Consider the following 25,493-nt stretch of genomic DNA (forward strand, 5'->3'; position numbering starts at 1 on the left):
CAGATCCCATGTGGAAAAACCCTTGAAGTGATTTTTGTTGTGGTTTTGTTCTTGTACTGCAACCTTCACAACCCTTAGAAAAACTTCACTCGTTGCCCGTTGGGAGTTTGGGACCCAAGAGGTGCTGTAGAGAGGGGTGATCTTGGGTGGCCTTCCAGTGTGCCAGCACAAACATGAGGTCTGTTTCCTTGGGTGAGGAACCAGTCTTGCCCTTCATGGGACAGAAGCTGGCCTTGCTGAGCTCTGCCTCCCACAGCAGCACGTCCTGCTGTGTCCTGAGAGTCACCAGTCTTGGGGCAGGTCCTCCAGGCTCTGGTGGGTAAAGCGGAGAGGGGTTGGGAAGCCTTGGGGTTCATAAACCTTTAGCTGGGTGTTCTCCAGGAGTTTTTTCTTCAAGTGCTGCTTTTTGATGAGTTTGTGTGACGTTGCCCTTGGTTTTGCAGGTAAGAGAAGCTGCCCAGGCCTTGCTGCTGGCAGAGCTGAGGAGGATTGAGCAGGCGGGGCGGAAGGAAACCATCGACGCCTGGGCTCCCTATTTACCCCAGTACATCGACAGCGTTATATCACGTGAGTAGCGCCCGGACAGGCCTGGGGACAGCTCGGCCTGCAGAGGAAAGGGAGGCAGGAAACTCTGAGCCAGGCCAGGGGAGAAGTCTGGGGTTAGAGAGAGAACTTGGGCTGTGTTGGGGACACGCTCCAAGGCTGCTAGTGGTGAAACACTGATGGGCTCTTACAAAGACCATCTGATTAGGTGAGAGAAACTGTTCTGAAGGGATTCTGTGGCATCCTGAGAGTAGGAGGATTGTGGAAGGAGCTAATGCCGGGCCGTGCAGTACGTGTCTGCTGGTGCCTGTGAAACTTTGATGGTCTGTTGGGTGCCCAGTGCTGCAGGGGGCTGCTGGGGAAGGTGGTGGTGTAGTTCAGCAGGGGTTTGTTAAGCAGGAGTTCACAGTGGCAGCCAGACAGGCATGATGTGGCACTTCCCTTGGTGCTGGCAGGTGGAGCACTTCCTCAGCTCTTCTCCTCTCACCTTGGATTCACAGAAGTCAATATTGCCCTTCTCCTGAACAGGAATGTTTCCTTTAAGTGCCAGGTGTTTGCCTTCCTTCAAAGGCAATTCTTTTCCACTGAAGACTAGTTCCCAGTCAGAGATCTGTTAAATACCAGTTGATCTGAGAGATGCATCATAACCTCACGCAGTCCGAACCGAGCGCCTGAATGACAGGGAGCACAGCTCCTTCAAGTGATGCTGAGGAGCTGTTGGTAAGACATAGCTGCTCCTAATCACAGCCTTTGGCTCTGTAATGCCTGCCTTATGGCAGGAGGGTGTTTCACCATTAGGTGTACAACCTCACAGGAGTAATGAGCTTGTAGGTACGTGCTGGAGAGCCTTGGTTCAGATGGGCATGGCCGGGGGGCGATGCTGTGAACCAAACCCATGAGAGATGGTGCAGGTGTTGGTGCTTTCAGGCTCCTGCTGGGAGGGAAGCAGTTCAGCTGCACAGTTTCCCCTTGTATCCACTCAGGCTGTGAACTGTGACTGGAAATAGTTGCTGGGCCCTTGTCTGCTCTGTGTCCTCACAGTGTGTGGTTCTTCCTGAAACTCCCTAGTCCCTGGGGTGTTTGCCACGAGCACAGATCTCAGGGGCACTTGGGACAGGGAACAACACTGCTGCCTTTCCCTACCTGCATGTTTCCAAGGGCAAAGCCTGTCTCAGGTGTCCAAGGGACTCCACAGATGAAATTCTCTTTCCAAAGGGATTCCTTTGCAGAGTAGCACGTGTCTGTTCTTTTTTTGCCCTTTATTTATTTTCCCTGCAGCTTAAAGCACCAGAGGCATCACCTCAGGGTGCTGCGCGGTGGGACACGCAGACCTGGGTGGTGGGTCTGGAGGACGAGGAGGTTTCTCAGCCTCTGAGCTCACCACAGATGGGGAAAATGGCTCCTATGGCTTTAACAGCAAGCAGAGGTTGTCTCCCCAGCCTTTGTGTGTGCGTGGGGATGGGGATGGAGCCGCAGGCAGCGCGGGGCGGCTGGGAGCTGCCCGGGAGCGATCGATCGGCGCGGTGTGGAGTGAATTAATGTGAGGCAGAGGGACAGGCAGCCTCTGCTCACGTCCCCTCTCCGTGCCCAGGGATCCAGCACAGGAACTCCTCTCTCTTCCCATGGTGCTAAAACCAGGTTTTAAGCAAAACCCTCACCTGTGGCAGCAGGAAATGAAAGGCATTTAAATAAACATCCTGAAATTGTGTCTCTCTCTAAACTGCTCCAAATAACAGTCCCTGGTACTGCCAGCAAGCTGAATAAATATGAAAAGCCCATGCTAATGAATACACCACAGTCAGTTTTTATGAATGCCTTTCTGCTAGGCTTATATTTCTTTTAGAAAGTTTTATTTAAAGCCAGATTAATTGAGTAAAACTTAATTAAACTTTCATCGATTTAAATGGGGGTTTGCATTGAGTAAGGATAGTTTGATTGCCCCCCAAAGACTTTGCTGTTTATATATGGGGTTGATCATCTTACTTGTGTGAGGTTTGACTTCAAGGAGCCCAAAGGAGTGAGGGGAATAATTCTGCTGCAGGATTTTAATGTATTAAATAAATAATGATGTTAGGGTGCTGCAGTAAATTGTAATAATGGCCCAAGTTTCCAGTACAACTGTGTCTTCATTTTCCAATGTTTTCCAACACATTCACTGGTTTATTTCTGATGCCCTCAGGCTTTATGATCTCTTCACTTCCCAGACAGGCTTCTACCGTGCTCTTGGGGAGTTGCATGGAAAGCCCTTGTGCCCAGGAGCCACCTTGCTGGATTCCCACAGAGAGGAAATGATAACTTACTGCCTGGTGTGTTTGCCTGGTGGCTGCTCTCCTCCCTGTTCAGCTTCATCCACGCAGTGGCTTAGGGAGAACACTTAATCACACCCATGAATCAGATTTTTACTGATACTTTAGTTGTATAAATTACCAAATGAGTATTGGTAGGAGCTGGACTCCTGGTGTGAAGATGCCCATGGGCTGTGACAGTAAGGCCCTTGTTTCTATAAGATTGGGTAGTGGGTTCTGCTTGGGTTTTGATGTGCATCAACCTGATGGGGAGGGTGTCCAAGTTACATGAAGGTAGTAGCTTCTTTCTGAAGAAGTTATGGCAAGAGTAAGGTTGGAAGTGGCAATCAGACCCTTCCTCCAAGTGATAACTGAGGTTTGGTGTTAGCTGCTACTACAAAGCACACCATGGAACAGATGCATCCTGACCCAGGTGGCATGGAAGGAGAGGGCTGGATGAGTGTGCTCTGAAGGTAACCACAAAACCAGCACTTGTTTGGCACCAGGGGAAAGGCTGGAGAGGAGATGGAAGGGGAGGTCTGCTGGAGCTGGGTGTTTTGTGGCTAAAGACCTTGTTAGCTCGGAATACAGGCAGCTGATATTTGTGATGATGCTGGAAGGCAGCAGAAAAAGAACAAAATAGAAAGGAGATTTTTGATGGAGAAGAATTTGTTTGGAATTTGGTGGAGAAATGTGTGAAAAGCCTGTGTGCAGTATGGTGGGGAACAGTCGCTCTTCATGTTACTTAGATCAGAGTCACACTGCGTGGTTCTGACTACAAAAGACAATGACTTTCCCCCCAACCCCCATCTGAGGGTCCTCCCTACCAGAATCCCTGACTCCTGTGGGTGGTTTCTTGCAGCTGGCGTGACCACAGAAGCCGTTCAGCCTGGGAGCGCGAGCCCTGACGCGCTGGGAGCGGAAGCCAAGGTCCAGGAAGAGGAGCACGACCTGGTGGATGATGACATCACAGCAGGTGAGTGAACACAGGGAGGGTGTTGGCTTTGCACATAGGAGGTGCTGTGTGGAGGGGATGGAGTTACTCAGAACTCCAGGAGAGCTGTAGGCAGCAACTGAATACCTGCTCAGCTGTTACTACTGTGTGATTCTGTATACTCACACCTTAGACCTGCTCGCAGCACAGGGTTTCAGTGTGCTCCCACCAGCCTGCCTGATTGAACAGAGGGTTCTTCAGCAGCCAAGTGCTGCCAGTTTGTTGTGTGGAGAGCTCAAGTGTATCTCTGCTCTTGTCATGGGAGAGGGGTGAGGGATGAGCTGCTCTCAGGGTGTACTTTGAGTTCTGGGGCTCTCAGAGCTGTCAGCTGGAGGTGGGCAGCAGTGACAAGGTTACTTACAAAGTGTTGCTCTGGTTTAAAAGCACTGAGCTTTAAAACCAAACCCTGAGTAAAGGTGACATTTGGGCCTGGAATTGAATACTGTCAGTTTAGAGACACACTGAAGTTTTGATACCATTTCAACTTAACCTCCTGTAAACCTGCTGCAGCTTCATCTCTGGTGGGGCTATTAAGGCTAATATGTATCGACTGGCTGCCTGAAGTGATGCTGGTGTGTGCTGGTCATGGGATTTATTCTTCCCCCCCTCCCCACCCCAGTTCACATTGAGATTCACCAGACACCTCCTTTTATCCAAATAATCTTTTAAAAGGATGACTTCCAGTCCTTTTGGAGATTGGAGTGTTTTAGCTGAGCTGGCTGAAAGGCACCACAGCCTGTTTCTGGAAGGGGCATCGGTAATACACCACAGTGCCTCCTTAGCATTGCAAAACACACACCCAGGAGTTATTTAGAAGAGTGGGGTTATCTTCATGTGCACTGAGAACACGTGCAGGAGTAGTCTTCCAATGCCTAGTAGTACCTATTGCTACCTTGAACTCCCAGGAGGCTTCCCTGGGTTTTGCTGACACAATAATTTTGCTGATTTTCCACTAATCCACCTAGTTGGGTATGAAACCTCCTGGCTTCAGTGGCCAAGGCTTTTGCAGCTCATCCTAAGGGTAAAGGGTAAATATTGCCAGTTAACCTGTGCTCTGAAGGTGGCTGTGCAGTGGGTGATGATGTTGGTCTGTGGGAAAGCTCGGGCAGCGTGAGGGTTGTTTCTTGTGGTCCCTCCTGGGTCTCCTCGCAGCGTCGCAGCACGCTGCTACGTGGCTGTGTTTGCAGACACCTTAACTTGCAGGTCCCTTACACCACAGCACTTCTTTCACTCACACTGGCTCCTTTGGGACTCTGGCACCAGCAAACTGTTGGAAGTCGTTGTGAGTTAGTTCCTAAGCTGTGTATCAGCGCTCTCTGTGTGGTATCCCAGTGTTTACTCAGAGGTTTACCCTGGCACGCAAGCAGACGTTCCAGCAAACCACAGGCCAGTCCCAGACAGTGCTTTTGGTTTCCTTTTGTTACAATTTTAATAACACATCGAGCTTCTGGACCACTTTGGTGGGTTCATTCCCTTCCTTACTGCTGGAGCCAGGCTGCTTTGAAGCGAGGAGCGACAGGTGCCGCTGCCCATCGCGTCCCTCTGTCACAGGAGTGGAGGTACACAACAAACACAACCATCTGCCATCCCCAGCAAACACACCAGCAGCCCACTGTTCAGCACAATGAGGGTGCCAGAAGAGGCAGCCTCTGCACAAAGTTCCTGCTGGGCTGCTTTTTAAGTAGGTTAGGCTGAACCTGAGCACCTTCCCCAAGCGCTGTCGGGCGGAGGTTTGGGTCTGCACAGCCCGCCCTGGAGAGATCAAAGCAGCTTTTAATTTGTATTTAATCACTCATTGGAAAACCATCTACCATGTCATGCCCTGCCTAGTGTGGAAAACACCAGAATAGTGAGGGTTTATCATCTAAAGCAAACCTCATCCCTTTCAGATGCTAATTAAGGAGCTTGGTGAAATACTGACTCGTCTCTGATTGAAAATGGGGTGTGAGCTCGTGGACATGGGCTGCTTAACACGCAGGGTTACTTCCACTGGAGGCTTCATGGGGACTAACAGGAGGGCTGAAGCTCCCTGACAAGTGGGGCTAACAGCTAATTGTCTACCAAGCTAATGAGAATGGAGGTTCCTGCAGCTCTAACTGGCTGTCATGAGGAAGCGTGGAGTGGTGGGGAAAACCCTGGTAACTCCTGTGAGAACACCAGGTGTATCAGCAGAGCTTTGTGTATCCATCAGGATCCAGGCATCTGCCACTCAGGCAGGTGTGTCCCAGTAAGCACCATTAAGAGCTCCCCTCCCTGTGAGGGGGTTACTGGCCTGACATCTGCCTGCGTTGGGAGAGCGAGCGCCGTGCATTCCTTACAAAAGGGCTGATGCCAGAGGAGAGGTGTGTCTGGGGGCTGGTGGGGTGGTTTCTGGTTACCAGAGGAGTGTAGAGCAGGGGCAGTGGTGGAGCTGGGAGCTGTGGGCAGTGCTGGGCACTGCTGGACCTGGCTGGACTGGCTTGCCCGTGGTCCTGTGTGTGTATGTGCTTGGAGGTCGCTTTGGAGGACGTGCCTTGGCTGGTGGATTGCAGCATCCTTGAATATCCTTGTCCTTTTCAGGAAGCAGCATCAGTTTTCCTTCAGTTTTCCTTCAGCTTGGGAGCCACAGGGCTGAGAATGGAAAAACCTGGCTGCTCAGGGATGAGGGGAGCTGTTCCCAGTGAGGCAAGTGGGATTTGGGCAGCCGTTCCCAGTCATCCTCAGGTTCCATGGAGCTGCAGAGTGTAACTAGAGCTGGTACCTGTGTGTCTGCACTGAGGTGTACTGATGGAAAGGCCACAGCTTGTACCACAGAGGCCAGGAGCTTTTCAGAAGTTAAAATAGCTACTCCACCTCAGAGTAAACACTGATTTACATAGAGTAGCATGAGCAGCAGCCTTTAAGGTGTGTTCATCTACAAGCACTTGCTTTGGACTTGAAAAGATAACTGGTTTCATTTCATTTCTGGTACTTGCCAGTATGTGTACTTGATGCTCTACAGCTAAGCTACACATAGTGTATCTAGGTAGTACCAGTCCCTACTCCATCTTCCCTCGTGTGTGAGAGTGGGGAAGTTTATCATGTCAGCAGTGCCCATTTTACACACAAACACTGAAATTTTACCTGCTCACACGTTCTGTTCTTTTACCAGGCCTTGCACTTTGATAAATAAACAGCTGATCTGAGGCTCAGCAGCCCCATTGCAGCATATAACAGCTATTCAGAGGCAATTAACCGGCCTGTTTTGGTGGCAGCATGCAAGCCTGCCCTTTCCCAACCTTCAACTTGATTTGTGGGGATTCAAAATTAACTTAAAAGTCTTGTTTGCTGACAGCTTAAAGCTTAATTGACTGGAAGCCAAATAGAGTGTGTTCTGTATGCAGCGCTGGAGCCCGCGGTAAGCCCTGTGTAAATCGCCTCTGCTGAGAGGCACCCATGGGTCCCTCTGCTGCCACCAGGATGGGGACCAGGCCATGGGGCCCTGTGTCCCAGCACCAGCCCAGGGCATCATGTTGTAGGGTCATGTGTCCTAGTGTCCAGCTCATCACTGTGCCTTAGGGTCGTGTGTCCCAGCACCAGCCCAGGGCATCATCCTGTAGGCTTGTGCATCCCAGTGTGCTGCCCATCACCACACCATAGGGCTGGCATCCCCCTACCCAACCCAGGGCACTGTGCTGCAGGGTCATGCATCCCACTGCCCAGCCCATCGCTGCACTGTAGGGTCATGCATCCCACCACCCAGCTCTGGGCTCCCTGGCTGCCACAGAGCACTGTTGGCTTCTGCAGCCTGCAGCTGCCTGGAGGGATGCTTGGGTGTGCAGTTGAGCTGTGGTAGGGGAGCAGGACTCATGTTCTGTGTTGCTGGCAAGCCACAACCCAGTGATAAAATCTGGGTTTCGTGGCATTAGTGGAATTCCTCCCAGGGCAGAGGGAAAAGCCATGGTGTCCTGCCACCTCAGTTTGCCATCCTGCTGCCCCAGTTCCCCCAGTGAGGGTTGGTGTCTGTGCAGCTGGCAGCTCCCCCACTCTCCCAGCGACAGCAATATGAAGCATCACAGGAGCTGCTGCAGATAAATATGTGACTGGGGGGGTTTAAATCACTCCCAGTTAAATAATCTCTATAAACTGCAGGAATCTCTTTTAATCTCTCCAAAATCAGAAAGGTTTTAAAAGCAAAAGGCCTTGGGCTGGGAGATGAGGTATCCTCCCTGTGTCACAAAACCTCCCGGCCCCTCTCCTGTGTCCTGCTGCAGGTTCCCCCAGCCCCCTCCACAGGCAAGTCCGGGGTTTGAGAGGCAAAAGCTGCAGAGTGTGGGTGCTGCTCTGCCTCTCCTCCTCATCGATCTCGTGGCAGATCAGAGCCAGCCCCTTCCTCCTGCCTCCCCATCGATTTCCAATAGGAGCGGCGCCCTTCATAAAGCACCGGCAGAACTTGCCCTGGGGTTTCAGAATGGCTGCAGTGGAAAACCATCCAAACAGTGGAAAATCATATATACAGTGGAAAATAACATATCCTATGCAAAATCATTGTCACTTATGCAATGCCAAGCCTTTATATTTACATTAGGTGCATGCAGCACAGGCCTCAGCAAGCCAATCTGCCTCTTCTCTGTGGTATTTGGCTTTCCTGATGGGTTACAAACCACCTGGGATTTACTGGTGGGGTTATTTAGATGCTCAGAGTTCTCCTGAGAACTCACAGGAAGCTGTGAGGCAGACACAGCTCTCATTTCCACAAGGCTTTTGTGTGCTTTCCACCATGGAGAGTGGCAGTTTTGCAGCTGCTAGACTGATCCACAGTGGTTTACTGGAATTTTCTCTTCCACTCTGCCCTTTGTGCTGGCCTGTTTGACCGCTGCAGCTCAGGGAACACAAAATGGGTGAGGATGCTGCTTCCTTGCAGAGGAAATGGATTCTCTGCTGCTCAGCCAAGGAGGTGTCAGGCCCGTTCTGCTCAGTGCCGCTCGCTGCTCTCAAACCCCTGCGTGGTGGAGGGACGTCAGGGGGATTGTGGCTGGTGTCTTGAGAAGGTATGGCCAGGGTTTGAAGGGCTTGTGGAGAGGGAAGTGAAGAGAAACAGGGACTCTGGGCAGGCACTGCATGAAATGGCATCTAGAAACTGAAGCAGTGAGGGATGGGGGCGGCTAACGTGGTGCACGGGCCCGACGTGCCTCGCGCTGCGTGGCTTCCAGCACAGTCAGACCCCTCAAAGGTGATGATTGCTGAGGGGAGCTCGGTGCTGGAGAGCTCCTGAACTTCGATGGGTGCTCTGAGGGGATGGTGCTGGAGAGCTGAGCTGCTTCCCTCACTTTTCCAAAGTGGGTATGTGCTTCCAGTGCTGCTGGGAAAAGGGCTGCGGAGCGCCGGCGGTTCCCCTCTGCGCCTGTGTGTTACACCATGAGATGCTCTGGGGGTTGTATTGGTGCTGTACAGACGATGCTGGGCTCTGGGGCTGGCTGGTCACAGACAGGCATCCCTGTCCTCAACGCTGCCCTCTGGTCCCAGCTGTCCTTGGGTAGGGCAGCCTGTCACAGAGTGCCGTGGGGCTTCACCCGTGGGCTCTGAGCATCCCCTTCATCTGCCCCGTGCAGGGAACTTTCAGAAGGTGTGTTGGTGTTTCCATAGGTGGCTCTCTTCCCCACTGGGATTTTGAGCAGATCTCTCTCTAAAGGCAGCCAGAGACTGAATTTAATTGAAAAATACTAATTGTTACCATGCTAAAATGCCTGTGCTTCTCCCTTGGACTAAATTTCAGCCTTTCTGTGGTATTTGCTGTCTTTTGGTCAAGCATCTGTTGACTGTGGAAGTCTGGGAGGGCACTGTAAGGATTTACTGTCCTGGAGGTGGGCAGGAACACCCTGAACTTCTCATGGGTGCTGGCACTTCCAGGCAGAACTCATCACTGAGAGAGCCAGGGGTCAATTTTCCCTGCTGTCAGGCCATGCTTTCTCATACACATTGTGCTTACACCTGATAGTAGGCACAAACAATAGTTAAGAAGATGTAACTTGAGCTGGCACGGTGTGTTCACACATGGTGGCTCTGTGCATCCAAACCCACGCTGCCTCTTTGGGATGTGGTGGGTTTTTCATTAGGCTCTTGTTGCTCTGATGGGACGGTGATTAATCATCTTAAAACCCAGAGTGGTTACTCCAGAGTGCAGAGCCGAACGGCAGAGACTTAATACTCAGGAGCAATGTGCAGGGAGTAAGCTGCGAGGCAGCGGCTTGGGAGCGGGTGTGGATGCCGAGCATCCTTGCTCCTGCTCCGCCGCCCACCCCGGCCTTCTGTGCTGCGCCGGCGGAGGGAGCTGTGCGTACAGGAATGGCTCTTAGCGATCAGGAGTACTCGGGAGCAGCCGGGCTCCTCCGAAGGGTAGCTAGAACACTCTGCTTCCCATCTCTCTGCCCTCTCCTCCCAGGAGAGTCCCAGGATTACAGGACACACCTCTCACAGGCACCTCTTACATCGCTCTCCTGAAGCTTTTTGCTTCTTCCCAGTTGGGTCCCAGAAAAGAGCACAGTCTGGAGGAAGAGATATTAAACCTATTGACAGCCAAGGGGAACGTGAGCAAAGCTGCATTTCCCTGTAGCTCACAAATCCTTTCCCAGCCCGCCCAGACCCTGGGCTTCCATCTGTAAGGAATCAGCAAGCTTGCCCAGAGCAGCACAGAGGGGTCCTGGCACACAGGAGGGAGCAGTGGCCGTGGCTCTGCCAGCGGCACCAGGAGACGTGGGCTGTGGCAAAACCAGAGGGTGTCAGTTTTCCCTGTGCCCTGAAAACACCAGGTGGGGGTGTGAGGTCTGAGTGTGCCCTGCCTTTGGTTCAAGGCACACACTAACTGTTTTAGTCACTTCAGATGCAGCTGGTGAGGGGACTCTGGGGTTTAGGGGCTCGCAGCGGCGTCCCTGCTGTGTGTGGGCTCAGCTGCCAGCACGTGGGGGAACATCAGCAGGGCCACTGCAGCATCTTTCCTCAGGCTCTTAGCACTTTAAGGAGTATTATGCACATTAAACACTGTAACTACCTTTACACTTATGTTAGTGGGTGTAATTACAGCCCTGTAATTAATTGCTTTGGCTTATTCACCGTGCTGTGGCTGGCAGCTCTCCGTGCCAGTAGCCAGGCATGGTTTAGGTGGACTGGGGCTCCTGGGAAGCACCCTTCTGTGCCCAGCCACTACTCAGCACCACACACAGGGGGATGTTTGGTAGTAAGGGATCTGGCACCCCCTCCTGCCAGGCTCAGCCCTGCGATGCAGAGTACCTGGTAGCAGTCCATCTCTCATAAACCCGCCTGCAGCCTTGATTCAAATCCATCGATTCCTATTCCAGTTAGACCTGGAGAACTTAATTTGTCTTTTAATCCTTTTATTGCAAGCCAGGAGAAAATTAATTTTACCCAAGAACTGTGCAAAGCCAATTAACATGATCTTTGGAGTTATTTAGTAAAGTGCTTCAAACTGTTACATTGCTCCTGACCTCGTGGCTGCACTCTCAGCCTGCTTTTTAACTGAAGCAATCAATAGCCCACAGCCTTTCAGACACTGGAAACTTGGGAAATGTTTCCCCTGTATATTTTAAACACTTCAGATATATGCCCTGTTCTATCTGTAAAGCTGTCGCCTTGGAGCCAGCGTGGAGGGGTCATTGTCAGAACCAGAGGGGTGTTTGAAATAATAGTTATTGAAAGAATAAATAATTCTTGGAATAATTCCTGCTGTAATTCTTGGAATAATTCCTGATATAATTCTTGGAATAATTCCTTCTTGAAAGAATTCTTGAAATATTTCCTTCTTGATATAATTCCTTCTTGAAAGAATTCCTGGTGTAATTCTTGATCCAATTCCTTCTTGAAAAGAATTCCTGGTGTAATTCTTGATCCAATTCCTTCTTGAAAGAATTCCTGGTGTAATTCTTGATCCAATTCCTTCTTGAAAAGAATTCCTGGTGTAATTCTTGATCCAATTCCTTCTTGAAAAGAATTCCTGGTGTAATTCTTGATCCAATTCCTTCTTGAAAAGAATTCCTGGTGTAATTCTTGATCCAATTCCTTCTTGAAAAGAATTCCCGGTGTAATTCTTGATCCAGTTCCTTCTTGAAAAGAATTTCTGGTGTAATTCTTGATCCAGTTCCTTCTTGAAAAGAATTCCTGGTGTAATTCTTGATCCAGTTCCTTCTTGAAAAGAATTTCTGGTGTAATTCTTGATCCAGTTCCTTCGTGAAGGAATTCCTGGTACAATAATTCTTGATCCAATTCCTTCGTGAAGGAATTCCTGGTACAATTCTTGATCCAATTCCTTTGTGAAGGAATTCCTGGTACAATTCTTGATCCAATTCCTTCGTGAAGGAATTCCTGGTACAATTCTAGATCCAATTCCTTCGTGAAGGAATTCCTGGTACAATTCTAGATCCAATTCCTTCGTGAAGGAATTCCTGGTACAATTCTTGATCCAATTCCTTCGTGAAGGAATTCCTGGTACAATTCTTGATCCAATTCCTTCGTGAAGGAATTCCTGGTACAATTCTTGATCCAATTCCTTCGTGAAGGAATTCCTGGTACAATTCTTGATCCAATTCTTTCGTGAAGGAATTCCTGGTACAATTCTAGATCCAATTCCTTCTTGAAAGAATTCCTGGTGTAATTCTTGATCCAGTTCCTTCTTGAAAAGAATTTCTGGTGTAATTCTTGATCCAATTCCTTCGTGAAGGAATTCCTGGTACAATTCTTGATCCAATTCCTTCGTGAAAGAATTCTTGCAATAATGCCAGAAATAATCCCTCTGCTCCTTCCCTCTCAAGAAAACCCAGCTGGGGAAGCGCCGGGACCTGCCGGGTTCCTCCTTTGGGGCGCAGATCTGGGAGCGCGTGATGCGCACCCCTCAACCGCGGGGCGGTGTTGTCCTTTCTCCGGCGCAGCCTCTCTTCCCCGCACCGAGCTCTTTGAGGTTATTAATTTTCTCCCTGTGATAGGGTGATCAACCGTCCTGTCAAGAAAATGGATCTGGGTGTCACCCTTTCGCATGATTAAACGGCGGCGCGGCGCGCTGAGAAAATACCAGATTTCCAGGAGACAAATGGAGCCCCAGGAAGGACTATTTTTATAGACATTATTTCATCTTCACATCTCCCCCATGGCTCGGGGCTGGTGCGTAGGAAATCGTTACAATTAATGGTGGGTTTCCGCTGGTAATTAAAAACAACTAAAGGGAAGCAAAAATATTTAAGGTTTGGGGTTTTTTTTTAAATCCCACTCTTACCTGGAGAGGGAAGGATGCTGCTGGGGAAGGGTTTGGGATTCGGTTGGGTTGGATTTGGGGTTATGGTAGTTTCCTGGCATTGGTGTTCCTGAGGTAGTGAATCCTGCACTGTGGCAGCGAGGAGGCTGAACGCCATCCTGTGCTGGAGCACTGAGGAAACAGTGTGAGGGTATTTCCTACCCTGCTCTGCTTGGGATTTATTGGTGGGTAACCAAGAGTTATCCCCTCGATGCCTGAGAGTGGCAGGTGAGGGGTCAGCGCTGGGATGGGCACCGTGTGGCTGCAGGCTGGGAGCTTTTCCTGCTGGATGCTGGGTTCATTGCAGACAAACCCTCTCGTGATGTGCTGCGTGACAGCGATGCTCCCACCCATCCATGGGATGATGGAGCACAGCCTGAGACAGAGCTGGTGGCTCCCTGCTCGTTGGGCAGTCCCGTGTCAAGTGGAACCGTGTCGGTCCCGTTGAGCCGGGCGAGCGGTGTGAAGGATGCTCGGCACATCCTGGGGGATGGAGTGAAGGGTTAACTTCATCTCGCTGTAATCAAATGAAAGGCGGGCTGAGGTGGGGAGGGGGGAGCAGGGCGCAGCGTGCCGAGTGCCCCGTGGCTTAATTTCCTCCTGGAAGCAGCACATGTGTTCGCTCTTCCTTTCTTCCTCGCCTGGGAGCCGTGGCCGGCGCGGGCGGCGCGGCCGGGGTCAGCGCCTCGCCTATTGATCAGCATCCCGCGGTCCCCTGCTCCAGCATCTGCTGGGCTGCCCGCTGCCCGCGCCTGCTGCAGCACATTAGAATAGAAATCCATAACCAGAGCTGTGCTCATCCAAGCAGGGGAAGAAACTAAATTAAACGGTATAAAACAATCTGGGAGCGGGACTTTGCGCCAATTCATCTTGATCTAAGATGTCACACCGGGTTCTGTCTGAGCACCTGGGCTGGAGGCGGGCGCGGGGGAGCCGGCATCAGTCATTCCCTGCGGTGGGGGGCTCCCCCCTCCCGGGACAGAGCCGCCGCGGGCAGGGGGAACGTAGGGGGACCGCGGGCGGCCGCTGCCGCCGGGGAATGGTGTGAGCGGGCTGAGCGATCGCTGGGCAGTGAGAAGTGTGCCGGTGTTTTGCTTTGTCTGTTGCAGCCCGGGCTCCTCCGTGCTCCTCTGCAGGCAGTTGCTATTGATTTTTTTCCCTTCCTTTTGTTAAGCTTTTCCCTTGTTTTCCCTCTCCCTTTCGGGGTACGTCGCTGTTGGAGCCGCAGCCTGGCTGCCTGAACCAGGATCATCTTCCAGCACAAGCTCTCAGATTTGGGTAGCTTGCTTCTCGGTTCCCATCGAGCCCCAGGATGGTGATTAGCAGACTCACTAATTCCCCCTTCATTAAGCCACAAGCCTGATAAGTCTCACTCAGTGCCCAGTGGCGAAGGTTTACCAGCGGAGAGCAGGAGGAAGGACTAAGGATTGCTTGGGCTGGGTCGGGTACGTGGCAGGGTGTTTCCTTGTACGATGGGTGACCACAAACCATGCCCATTGGAGTCAGCAAATAGGGAATTAAAATCATCCCAGCTCCTTTCACCTAAGGCTTTTTTTCTTTGCTCAAAACAGAAACCAAACTTCACCTCCCTGATGGCATTGGAGTCCCTGGGCAGTATCAGACTAACGATCCCAACTGTGGTTTCAGTTAAAATACAGGTGTAGGATGGATCTTAACCCAGGGTGGTGCTTTTGTGCCATACAAATACATCACCCTAAGCATCTGGACTCCTTTGAAAGGGAAAAGGTGACAGCTTGTTAGTGAATTTGGAGCAAACAGGGAGCATCCCAAAGCTGGGGCGCAGAGCTCCACAGACCTCTTACACCTGAGCAATGAAACTCTGGGATCAGAGGCTTGTACGGTGCACCGTGGGACCTTGGCAGGGTTTGAAGGGGGGGTTGTTGCAGGCAGCCCCTGCACTAGGTGGCATCGGGGCTTTAAGCATAGCAGGTAGGCTTGGAGAAGTAAAATGGAATCATCTCCACTGGCTGAGAATCCCAGCAAGAGCAGTTTCCAGTCCAGAAGACATGATTCACTGAGGCTGCTCTTTATTTTCCCTGGGCAGCACACTGTTTGGAGTATCACAGAGCAGCCCTGGGTTTGTTTTTTCTCTGATTTCCCACTTTCCATTGTAGGTTGTCTGTCTGGTCTCCCCCAAATGAAGAAGATCTCCACGTCCTACGAGGAGAGAAGGAAGCAAGCAACAGCCATCGTCCTGCTGGGCGTGATCGGGGCGGAGTTCGGAGCTGAAATCGAACCTCCCAAACTTCTCACTCGGCCACGCAGTTCCAGTCAGATTCCTGAGGGGTTCGGCTTGACGAGCGGCGGATCGAACTATTCCCTGGCAAGGCATACATGTGAGTGTCCCAGGACTGCTCTCCTTTGCTCTGGCTCTTGGGGAGGTTGGGCTCTTGGTTACAGTGTCCTCTCACTGGGAAAGGTGGTGGGGAGAACTTGGGAAGGTGAAGCAGCACCGTGGGAAGGGGCTGCTGAGAAATCAGGGCTGGTGGGTTTCCAGTTCTACTTCTCTCCAAAAGGCTGTTGAGCCCAATGTTGTCTGATCTTCATGGGCACAGAGTGAGATCACACCCTTTGCTGGGCTTTGATTTCTCATTCTCATTCCTTGTGTGGGGCCACAGGCTCACATCCGCCCCACACAAGGAATGAGAATGAGAAAGGGTGGAATTCTCTAGAAACCCACCCATGACCTTGCCTGACACCCTGCATTCATCTCTCTCCACCTTACCAATAGTTCAGGAGATATTTAATTATAAAACACCACCCAAAGAAGTTCTCATTACGGATGCGCCGCGTCGCGCTTCAACCGCAGCTAATGCCCTGTTTATAAAGTTAATGGGCTGATAAATCTGTGTGAGGGCTCTGACCTGTGCAGGGAAACACTCCCCGTGGTTCTCACTGTGGTACATCTCCCAGGGTGGCTGCCATCAGCAGGGTTACTGGTGACAAGCGCTTTGCCCTGGGACTTGGCCTTGTACAGGGTGGTGTGTTCACACCTTGAATTGCTTACACTGGCAGTGCCGTGTGCCCTATGAAATGGGTGCAGGGTCTCCACGTTACACACTCACAGCAGTCGCTCAGTCTGTACTACAGCCTCCCAAATGCCTTTGTCAGGTGCTTTGAACAGACTCCCAGTGCAGCTCACCTTCTTGGGATGGGAAGGGAGGGCCGTTTCTGGACAGGAACAGGAATAGATCCATCTGCACAAGTGCACCGGCTTGCCTGGAGTGAGGGTGCTCCTTCCTTATGGAGCCACGGGTGTAACGTTACTCCTTGGAGCAGCAGACCGGGTGGCCGTGCCTCTGGAGACCCTTCAGAGCAGCGCTGGGTGTCGGATGCTTTGGGGTCCCTTCCGGGCTGCGCCGTGGCTTTGCAGCCTGGTTGCACACAGGTCGGTGCACACACAGCGAGCACGGGGCGCCGGGGCTGCAGTTACCTGTTTCCTGGGCGGTGTTACTTGGGGCTCTGCAGTGTGACAGTCCCAAATGGATTTCATCTGACAACAGAAGATAACCCTGAGACTCCTGGTGAATGCAGGGATTTTTGCTCCTGGAAACCTTCCCTAATGGTTTTTGATCCATGAGCTCTGTAGTGGGAGAATATTCAGGTCTCCGCTCTGGGTGAGGAGATGACCCTGTGAGGAGGAGGAGGAGGAGGTGGCTCCCCGTTAATTGTCTGCACGTCCTGCCGAGCAGGTAGGCTGAGCTGGCGGCAGCAATTAACAGAGCCGAGCGGGCGCTCGGGCTCATCGCTTCCCCAAGCAATAAATCAGTTGAGCGCCTCCCCAGCAGCCTTTCAGAGCAAATTAGGCAAACCAGCTCAGGAACTTAATTTCAGCCAAGCCAAAACCCCAGCAGCCTGGTTACAGCAAGGAGCTGCTCCGATCAGCCGCGATGAGCAGCCCCTGCCGCCACGCTGGCTGCGCTTCCCTGCCCCTTACACCCCGTGCAGCTCAGGTTGCTGTGGATCCCCTGGGTCCTGATGGTATTTCTCCCAGTTTTGGGTCTGTGCTGGGAAAGTCAGCGTACTGGGAAGCCTCTGGTGTGCTGCTTTTTCTTCCCAAGTCAGTGTGATTAGATCAGTGTCTCAAGAAGGATTTTGTCCCTGAAGGGGAGGGGGAAGAAACCCCAGGGGAACTGGTGGGTTATGAAAATCTATATCTTAGCCTTAGAGATAATATTTAGAAAAGCCAGTCAATCCGCCTGGCAGGGAGCAGTCAATCTTTGTGGCAGTTCTTATGCCCCCATTTAAATCTGGGTTGGGGCTTCAGCAACAAAATCACATCTTCAAACTGAAATTCACCTTTTCCCCCCCCTGAACCTTGTCGGAGGTGAGTGGTTTGAAGGATGCAGCTGTTAGTCAGGTAGTTCCTGTTTTGTGTGTGTGACATCCTGGCTGCTGTGGGTTGTTGTGTCTCAGGGAAGTCAAGCCTCAGTGCTTTGTGTCTGGGCTAGAGGGAGCTCAGCACCGAGTGTCCCCGTCGGGTCTGTTTTGCACCACGCTGTAAGGGGAGCTCAGCTTTGTCACCCCTCCCCTGTTTGGGGTAAGAACAGGTCAAAATGCTGCTCCCACAACAAAGCCCCAGGAATCCAGGCAGCCAAAGGGCACTGGGCTCTCTGCAGCTTCCATGGGACATCAGCTGGGTCCCTCCAACTTGGGTGGCATCGGCAGCACTTCTGTGGCACAGCACACGCGGGGCAGCCCCAGCACCCAGGAAACACCTCGTGTGTCCATCTCCCCTTCGAACCAAGAGTGCCACAGGTACCCCAGTCACCCTTGCACGCTTCTGTGAGAGAAACTCCTGCTCCTTGTCCTGACCAGTGAGGCTGTGCTCACTCTGCTCACAGGCAGCTGGGTCCTGTGGTGCTGCCACCCCACAAGCTGCCCGGACGAAAGATGCTCCTTTGGTTTCTTTCTGTTACCAAAAACCTGAGTGTTGCCTGGTGGAAGCATTCCCATTCTGCCCAGTATTCCCTACGAGGGAAGGAGAATTGTGGGAGAAAACATATAGAAATAATCCATATGATATTGCTTTTGAGGCACCTAGCAGGGATTTGGGTTTGCAGAGTAGGGATCGATTGATGCTTAGCGCGGTCGTTATTGGAAATGATCTCTCTGCACTGGTTTGGAGTTTCTTGTGACTCTTGTTCACTGATGGTCTTTGCTGGGAGCTCCAGAATGAGTCTGCTGCTCTAGACTGGGTTTACCTGACAACCTGGCTTTCACCTTCAGAACCACTCAGCAGCACACCAACAGCCCCCCTTGCCCCAGTAAGGCCTGATCACTCAGGTTTTCTTTGCTCCAAAGATAAATCCAGCTGAATTGATTATGGGGTTGCCCTGTACAGAGCCTGATGATGCTGCCCTCAGCTGCAGCGTAGGGCCAGTGGTACCAAACCTGAGGGGACGGGCACCTCTGGGGGGACAGACCCTGCGTGTCACTCGCAGGGCTTGGCAGTACTTGGGAATCAAACACACCACACTGTTGGTGCAGATACATTCATGTGTCAGTGCTATGGAGGGGATCCTCCCCCTCTGCTCTGCCCTGCTTAGGCCCCACCTGGAGTGTTGTGGCCAGTGCTGGGCTCCCTGGGATCAACCAGCCAGGGATCTCCTGGAGAGAGTCCAGAGGAGGGACAGAGATGCTGAAGGGCCTGGAGCATCTCCCCTGGGAGGAAAGGCTGAGGGACCTGGGGCTGTTCAGAAGCCTGAGAGGGGATCTGAACAATGGGGATCAAGAGCTGAAGGGTGGGACACAGGGGGCCATGGGCAGCCTCTGCTCAGTGGCTGTGGGGACAGGACAAGGGGCGATGGGCTCAAGTTGGAGCACAGGGAGTTCCCCCCAATGTGGGGAAGAACTTCTTCCCAGTGAGGGTGAGGGAGCCCTGGGCCAGGCTGCCCAGGGGGTGTGGAGTCTCCTTCTCTGGAGAGATTCCAGCCCCATCTGGATGTCTCCCTGTGTGCCCTGTCCTAGGGACCCTGCTTGGGCAGGGGGTTGGACCTGATGATCCCTGGAGGTCCGTTCCCACCCCTGTGATTCTGTGAGGAAGGTTGAGTCGCCATCCCTGACCCCTACAAGTTGTCACATTGACTTGACCCATTCCCTGGGCATCGTGCATCTTCCATTGGATGTAGGTCACGGGCTGCCCAGGTCACCCCTTAGTTCTGTGCAGCGGGAGGAAACATGTAAGGTGAACATGGAGTTTGGTCATGGCTGAGATGGAAAAACCAGCTGCTTCCTGCCAAACGATGCTCGTTTTGATGGAAATAGCTTTATTTAGAAAACATTCAATCATTCAGATTAAAACAAATAGCAGGGTTTAATGGAATTATGCAATTAAGAGGAATGAAAACACAAAGTTTAATGCACAGTTATGACCAGAGTCATATTGGCTTTCTCCTTCCTGCTGGATTATAAACAAATTTTGGATGAAAATAATGATAGTTTCCTCTTTCTGCAGCAGGGTAATGCGATTTCCTAGTTAGAGGAGGAATGTGTTGAAGCCGGCGTGGTTGGGTTCTCTCCATAAATTGAAACAAGTCTGATCTAAAACTCATTTACTGTCTTGGAGCAGAATTGATCCGGCTTTCACGTTTGATTCCCCCACCGCGGGTTTCGCGAGGAAGAAAAATGGCATTGTTAGGTGCCTTAACCAGGCCAGAGAGAGACAGAAGAGGCTGGAAACCAGCTACTGCAAACATCTGCTGCCTTGCCCTTTGTCTCCCTCTCTGAGGAGGGATGCCAGATCCCAGGGAATCTGAACACGGCATCGGGGCGGCGTTCGGCGGGTGCCGCTGAGGGTACTCGCTGTGCATTTGTTTCATGGGGAAGGGAACGTTGCCCCAGAAATGCTGGGACTTGAGTGTGTCTGGGGTGGGCTTTTCTGACCTGTCAGACCTCTCCTCGACTGCCTCAGTTTACCCAGGTAATTAACACAGAGGAAATGTTCCCCTTAAGATGAAATACCGTTTCTGGTGGGTTTAAGTCCTCAAAGTGGGTGAGCACACTGCTCTCTGGCCAGGTCTGAGGCAACCCCCCCTTTGTGTGCTCTGACATCCTGCCAGTGCCCAGCTGTAGCTGTGCTGCAGAGACACATTCCCCTTGGCAGTGGTTAATTTCCAGCCCCTGAGAGGTGTTGCCAGGACACTTGGCTTCCCCTCACTGTGGTGCAGGATGCAGGCTGGGCATCGTAGCACCCTGCTGCTGGGTGCTGGCAGGCTCCATTACCCACCACCCCAGGCTCGTGCACGTGTTGACATTCACCCCCTTGCCACAAGTGCAGAGAAGGGCTTGGAGTGAGGCAGCACTGTTGTTGGAAGAGTTCAGATTTGCTAATCCCAACTTTGGCTGCTCTTTCAGCTCCCAGGAGCCCCGAGCAGCAGGTTACCTTCCTGCCTGGGGTGAGCAGGCTGCACCTCTCTGCAGGTGTTTCTCAGAGCTGTGTGTCTGCCTGAGCATCAGGGACCAAAGGGGCCGTGCCCTGGCCAACCAGCACAGCCACAAGCACAGCGACCACATGCAGAGCACAAGCCCCTCAAGCAGGATGTGTTCCTGTTCCTTTCACTAATTATTTTCCATAGGTTTGAAAATCTCCTCTGGCTTATCCCTGGCTGAAAGGTGAGAGAGAATACATGATAAAATCTCACTGCTCTACGAGCAGGAAGGGGTTAAGGGACACAGACCTTTAACCCAACTGTCCAGTTTCAGTCTTTCTCTTGGCATTCTGCACAGGTATTCATCAAATCAGGGAGGAAATCCTCCAGAAAGGGTGGCAGTATGGTTTCACTTCTTCCAGAACAGCCCTGTGCCCCCAGACACTGGGGAGAAGGCAGACCACAAGGATTAGAGCCAGGGTTCTCCCCTGCTTTTCACCATCGAACCAGAGAAAGATGCAGAGCGAGTTAAATCACAGGCTTGGAGTCCATCATTTTTATTTAGTTGGAACTTGATCCTGTGGCAAGTGATGAGGATGGGAAGCAGAGTGATCAGTGTCTCGTTCAGGCTGGGGCCATCGATTTTCCTGAGCAAATTATTTAATTTTTTAAAATCTATCAGCAAAATGGGGATAACAATGCTGACTGATGTCTGTGGCTGGAGCTCTGGGGACCCAGCAGGGGAAGGCGTTGCAGAAATCCAAGGGGCTCTCTGGCAGCCGCGGCTTTCGGGGTGTCTGTCAGATGGTGCCTGGGCTGGTTCCCTGAGGATGCTGAGGGGTGGTTTCAGAGACCCAGCAGATTCGCTCTTCTGGCTGAAGCCTCCTCCCCCTGATGTTTAGATCTCCAAGGCAGTGCTCCCTGCTTTGGAGCATCAGTACACAGTGGATAGGTGAGCCCTTCCACAAGCAGGAGCATCGCGCTGGTCTTCCCATCGCGTCTCTGTGTAGGACCTCTGACTGGTTATCCTCCTGGCAGGTGATGGTTCACCACAAGATGCTGGGTGTGAGCAGGGACCATGGCCCTGGGATGGTGCTGCTTGTCCTGGGGACCCACGTTGGTGTGTGGCTGCTCCCAGCCCTGCTCCACGCAGCGAACTGGAAGGTTCAGAGCAGAGGGTCTCCGCAGCCCCAATCAGCAGAGCTTTTCCAGGGCTAATTACCTCTTTACTGCGCTGACTCTAATGTGACATGTTTATTGCCTTAACTAACAACTCATTAGCTTAGTTGATGTTTTTGTCAATATTAATTCGTTCATTTAAGCCAAGTCAAAGCTTAAACAAAGATGTCCAGGCTGAGAAACGGGCAGGGGAACGACTTGTGTTTAGTTCATCCTTCTCCTCAGCTCCATTTCCCCAGGCAGGCGTCAGCGGGCGCGGCGCTGGGAGGAGTGCTCTGGAGAAGGCAGGTGTGTTACGTTGGAGGGGTCATGCTTTTGGGGATGTAAAATTCACAGACATTCAAGCTGCCTGCCCTGCCACGTGCTGTGGGAAGGATCTCTGGGCCATGAAGAGGGGTCAGTGTGAATGCTCCAGGAGGAGCATCCGCTGTTGGCTTTTTGAGGGCTGAAGGGACGGGCAGCTGATGTGCTGAACCAAACAAACAGCTCATCACCTGCAGTTCCAAAAGCTAAAGGAAATCCTGGGGAAATCACAGGGGATCACACTGGCCATCATTACCTGACTGGGCATTACCAAGAGGTAACAATGGGTTGTCTTTATCTGGGGCTGTGGATTGGTTTGGCCCTCCTTCACATTTATGTGTATGTCATCGTTAAAAAATAGTCTGTTAAACAATAAGCAGGACCTGGATCAGAACTGAGGGATGTTGGAGCTGTTTGGGACATGGTTTCTCCTCCTCAGCCCCCCGCCCTGAGCCCTGTTTCTCTCTAAAAGCAAAGAGAGGGGTTGTGGGGAGGAGGCAAACTGCTTTGATGTGCCTGGGTCACCACTGAGGTTTCCTTCCTGCTGGTGAGGATGCTTGAGAATTCCCATAGGCAGCAACAGCTGGGGATGTGGGGTGCCAACCTCAAACTGGTCCCAGCTCATCCAGACCAGACCAGCCTCCCTGCCTTTGGCTGCCCATGGGGCTGGGAGCGATGGCAGCGTTCATCCCAGCCAGCCAGCTCCTGCCTTCTGGAGTGCTGGCTGTGTCCATATTGCTGGGGCTGCCATCCTGGCTCCTGTATGTGGTATGAGGAGGGACTCTCTGGGCATCACATATCCCACCATCTGCATAACCCAGACCTGCAGAGCCGTGGCTTCCTCCTTCTCCATGGCTTTGGGCAGAGCCTGCAGCAGGGAGCTGCTGATGCTCTGGGTGAGAGGAAGCCCTGGTTCTGGTGCCCTGCAAACAGGGTGTGTGTTCCTACCAGCAAGTACAGGGTACCAACAAGGTGAAACTGGCTCCAGGGCTCACTCTCCCCGTGCTGTGTGCCCCTGCTCTCTCTTCACTGTGCCTTCTCTCCCACCCCACAGGCAAGGCGCTGACGTTCCTGCTGCTGCAGCCGCCCAGCCCTAAGCTGCCCGCGCACAGCACCATCCGCAGAACCGCCATCGACCTCATCGGCCGCGGCTTCACCGTCTGGGAGCCCTACATGGACGTGTCTGCCGTGCTGATGGGCCTGCTGGAGCTCTGCGCCGACGCGGAGAAGCAGCTGGCCAAGTAGGTGTCTCGCGTCTCGACCCCTCTGGCGTTGCCGACGCGCGCCCGGCGGGGCCGATCCGGTGGCCGTGGTACTTGGCAAGAAGGTGGGGTGTTTCCCAGGGTGACCCAGCGTTACTTTTCTGATCATATTGGTAGTAGTTGTAGGACAAGAATCTAGCAAACCACTTTCCTGCCTCAAATATACCCCTCTCTAATGTAATCATGGAATGTGTGAGGTTGGGAGGGACCTTGAGAGCCCATCTAGTCCCACCCTGCAGTGAGCAGGGACATCTACACTAGAGCAGGTCGCTCAGAGCCCCGCCCCATCCAGCCTGACCTGGAATGTTTCCAGGGATGGGGCCTCCACCACCTCTCTGGGCAACCTTTTCCACTGACCCACCACCGTCAGAGTGAAGAACTTTGTCCCGATATTCAACCTAAATCTGCCCTTTTCTAGTTCAAAACCATCACCCCTCATCCTATCGCTCCATACCCTCAGGAACAGTTCTTCCCCAGCTTTCTTACAGGCACCTTTCAGGGATTGGAAGGTGCTATAAGGTCCCCCCCCAGCTTTCTCCTTTTTACACTCTCCTAACTGCAAGAATAGAAGATATTTGGGAAGGTATTTTCCACCCCTGTGTCTGTCTACATGGGGTTTTATTCCATGGTTTCTGAGAGGTGGGCAATGGTCTCTTCAGCCAGGGGACAGGAGATGGGACGAGGGGCAATGGGCTCAAGCTGCCCCAGGGCAGGGGCAGCTCAGCTGGGAGGGCAAAGTTCTTCCCTGGCAGAGTTGTGGGGCTGTGGCACAGGCTGCCCAGGGAGGGGGCTGAGTCCCCAGCCCTGGGGGTGTTTAACAGAGGGGAGATGAGGTGCTCAGGGACCTGGGTCAGCACAGGACAGGGACGGGTGGACTTGATGAGCTTAAAGGGCTTTTCCAACCTTGTGATTCTGTGATACCACCTGCACCGTGTGTGCATCACCTCACCCACCCAGGGAGGTGCTGGCCTTTCTAAGGTGGATCTGACCGACTTCTCAGAGCCGGTGGAACCTCCTCAGGAGTTCAAGAAGGACTGTTCCTGGAGAAATACATCTGAACTGTCTGAATGGTTGGTGTCTGTCTGAACCTCAGAAGCAGAAAGGTTTTGCCTTCACAGGGAATCTCCCCAGCCTGGCTGGCTGTAGGAGCAGCCTTGGAGGAGCCCAGCGACCGCAGCTCCTCAGAAAGCCATTTCCCATCCCTGGCTGTCATAAAGATTAGTATGGCTCCCTATCCAGAGAGCGTGGAGTGACTGAATGGATCAGCATGTAGCCTTGAGGAGCCCCGTGCAATTTTCATCGTGATAAATTGCATAATAAGCCAGAAAGTGTTTGCTTATTAACCCATAACAAGATTTAGATTGAAAACGGCCTGTTACATTCCCGACAGCTCGGGTGCCGGCGGCGGGCGGGCGGGCGCGGGGGGAGCCGCGGGGCGGCAGCCTGTGCAGGGGGGTGGAGGGTGCCCCTCGCCCTGCCGCTGCCCCGCTGAGCAGCCCCTCTTTGTGCCTGATGTACCGTGCACACAATCACAGCGCGCAGCTGCCCGGCTCCTCTCCCCGCCGTCGAGGGCGCTTTATGAAAGAGCTTTTATGTCAAGCTGCTGCTTGGCAAAGAAAAGGGGGGGGGGAGGAAAAAAAAAATAGCAGTGGTTTTTCTTCTTTCCCTTCTGAATGAAAGAAATCTCTGAGCTGTTACCCCAAACTCTGGTATCTACAACCACTCCGCTCTCCCTGTTCACTCTGGTCCCTACAGACTGCACCGGGCTAGTGTGCCATCCCAGATTAACCTGCCTGGTTGGGAGAATTGAGAGTACTTCCCAGTGATGCTTGGGCTCTGCTCTCCTGGCCTGGGTGGCCATAGGGATCGTTGCTGTCTGATCCTTTCACTGGTTGAATTCCAGGCTGCAGATGGATGCAGGTGGGATGTCCTACACCAAAACTGGCAAACAACAGTTGAATCGATCCCTGGGGTTTTGTATAGTGTGTGTACTCCAATAATTAGGTTAAATCTCTTTAGTTTTGTGGTTAGAGGAAACTTTTCCTGTCCTCCTGTGTTCTCAGGGACTCTGTCTGTGGAGCCATGGGGTATTTGATAGGGACATCCCTAGTTTATTGAGTTCAGAGGGGCATTTTTAGCCCGTAGCCTGAACTGCTGAAACTGCAGCTTTACAGGAGAAACCTGAGCTGGGGATGCAGCAGGTTACAGAAGGCTGCTGCTACCAAAGCGACTTCAGCCTGGAAAGAGCCGGGCTCTGGGTCCGTTCTGGCTTAGAGCAGC

General features: G+C 52.4%; 1 protein-coding gene across 1 annotated transcript in view; it reads left to right on the forward strand.

Moving 5' to 3' along the window:
* The window catches only part of WDR7 (WD repeat domain 7), a 70,682-nt gene that overhangs the window by 22,845 nt on the left and 22,344 nt on the right, over positions 1-25,493 (forward strand). The window contains exons 18-21 of the mRNA XM_084278313.1: positions 444-567; positions 3,691-3,804; positions 15,214-15,435; positions 23,006-23,192. Coding sequence (XP_084134439.1) covers positions 444-567; positions 3,691-3,804; positions 15,214-15,435; positions 23,006-23,192 — 647 coding nt within the window. The remainder of the gene's footprint in view (positions 1-443; positions 568-3,690; positions 3,805-15,213; positions 15,436-23,005; positions 23,193-25,493) is intronic.

The sequence above is a fragment of the Gallinula chloropus genome (assembly GCF_964237585.1).
Source record: "Gallinula chloropus genome assembly, chromosome: Z".
Classification (NCBI taxonomy): domain Eukaryota; kingdom Metazoa; phylum Chordata; class Aves; order Gruiformes; family Rallidae; genus Gallinula; species Gallinula chloropus.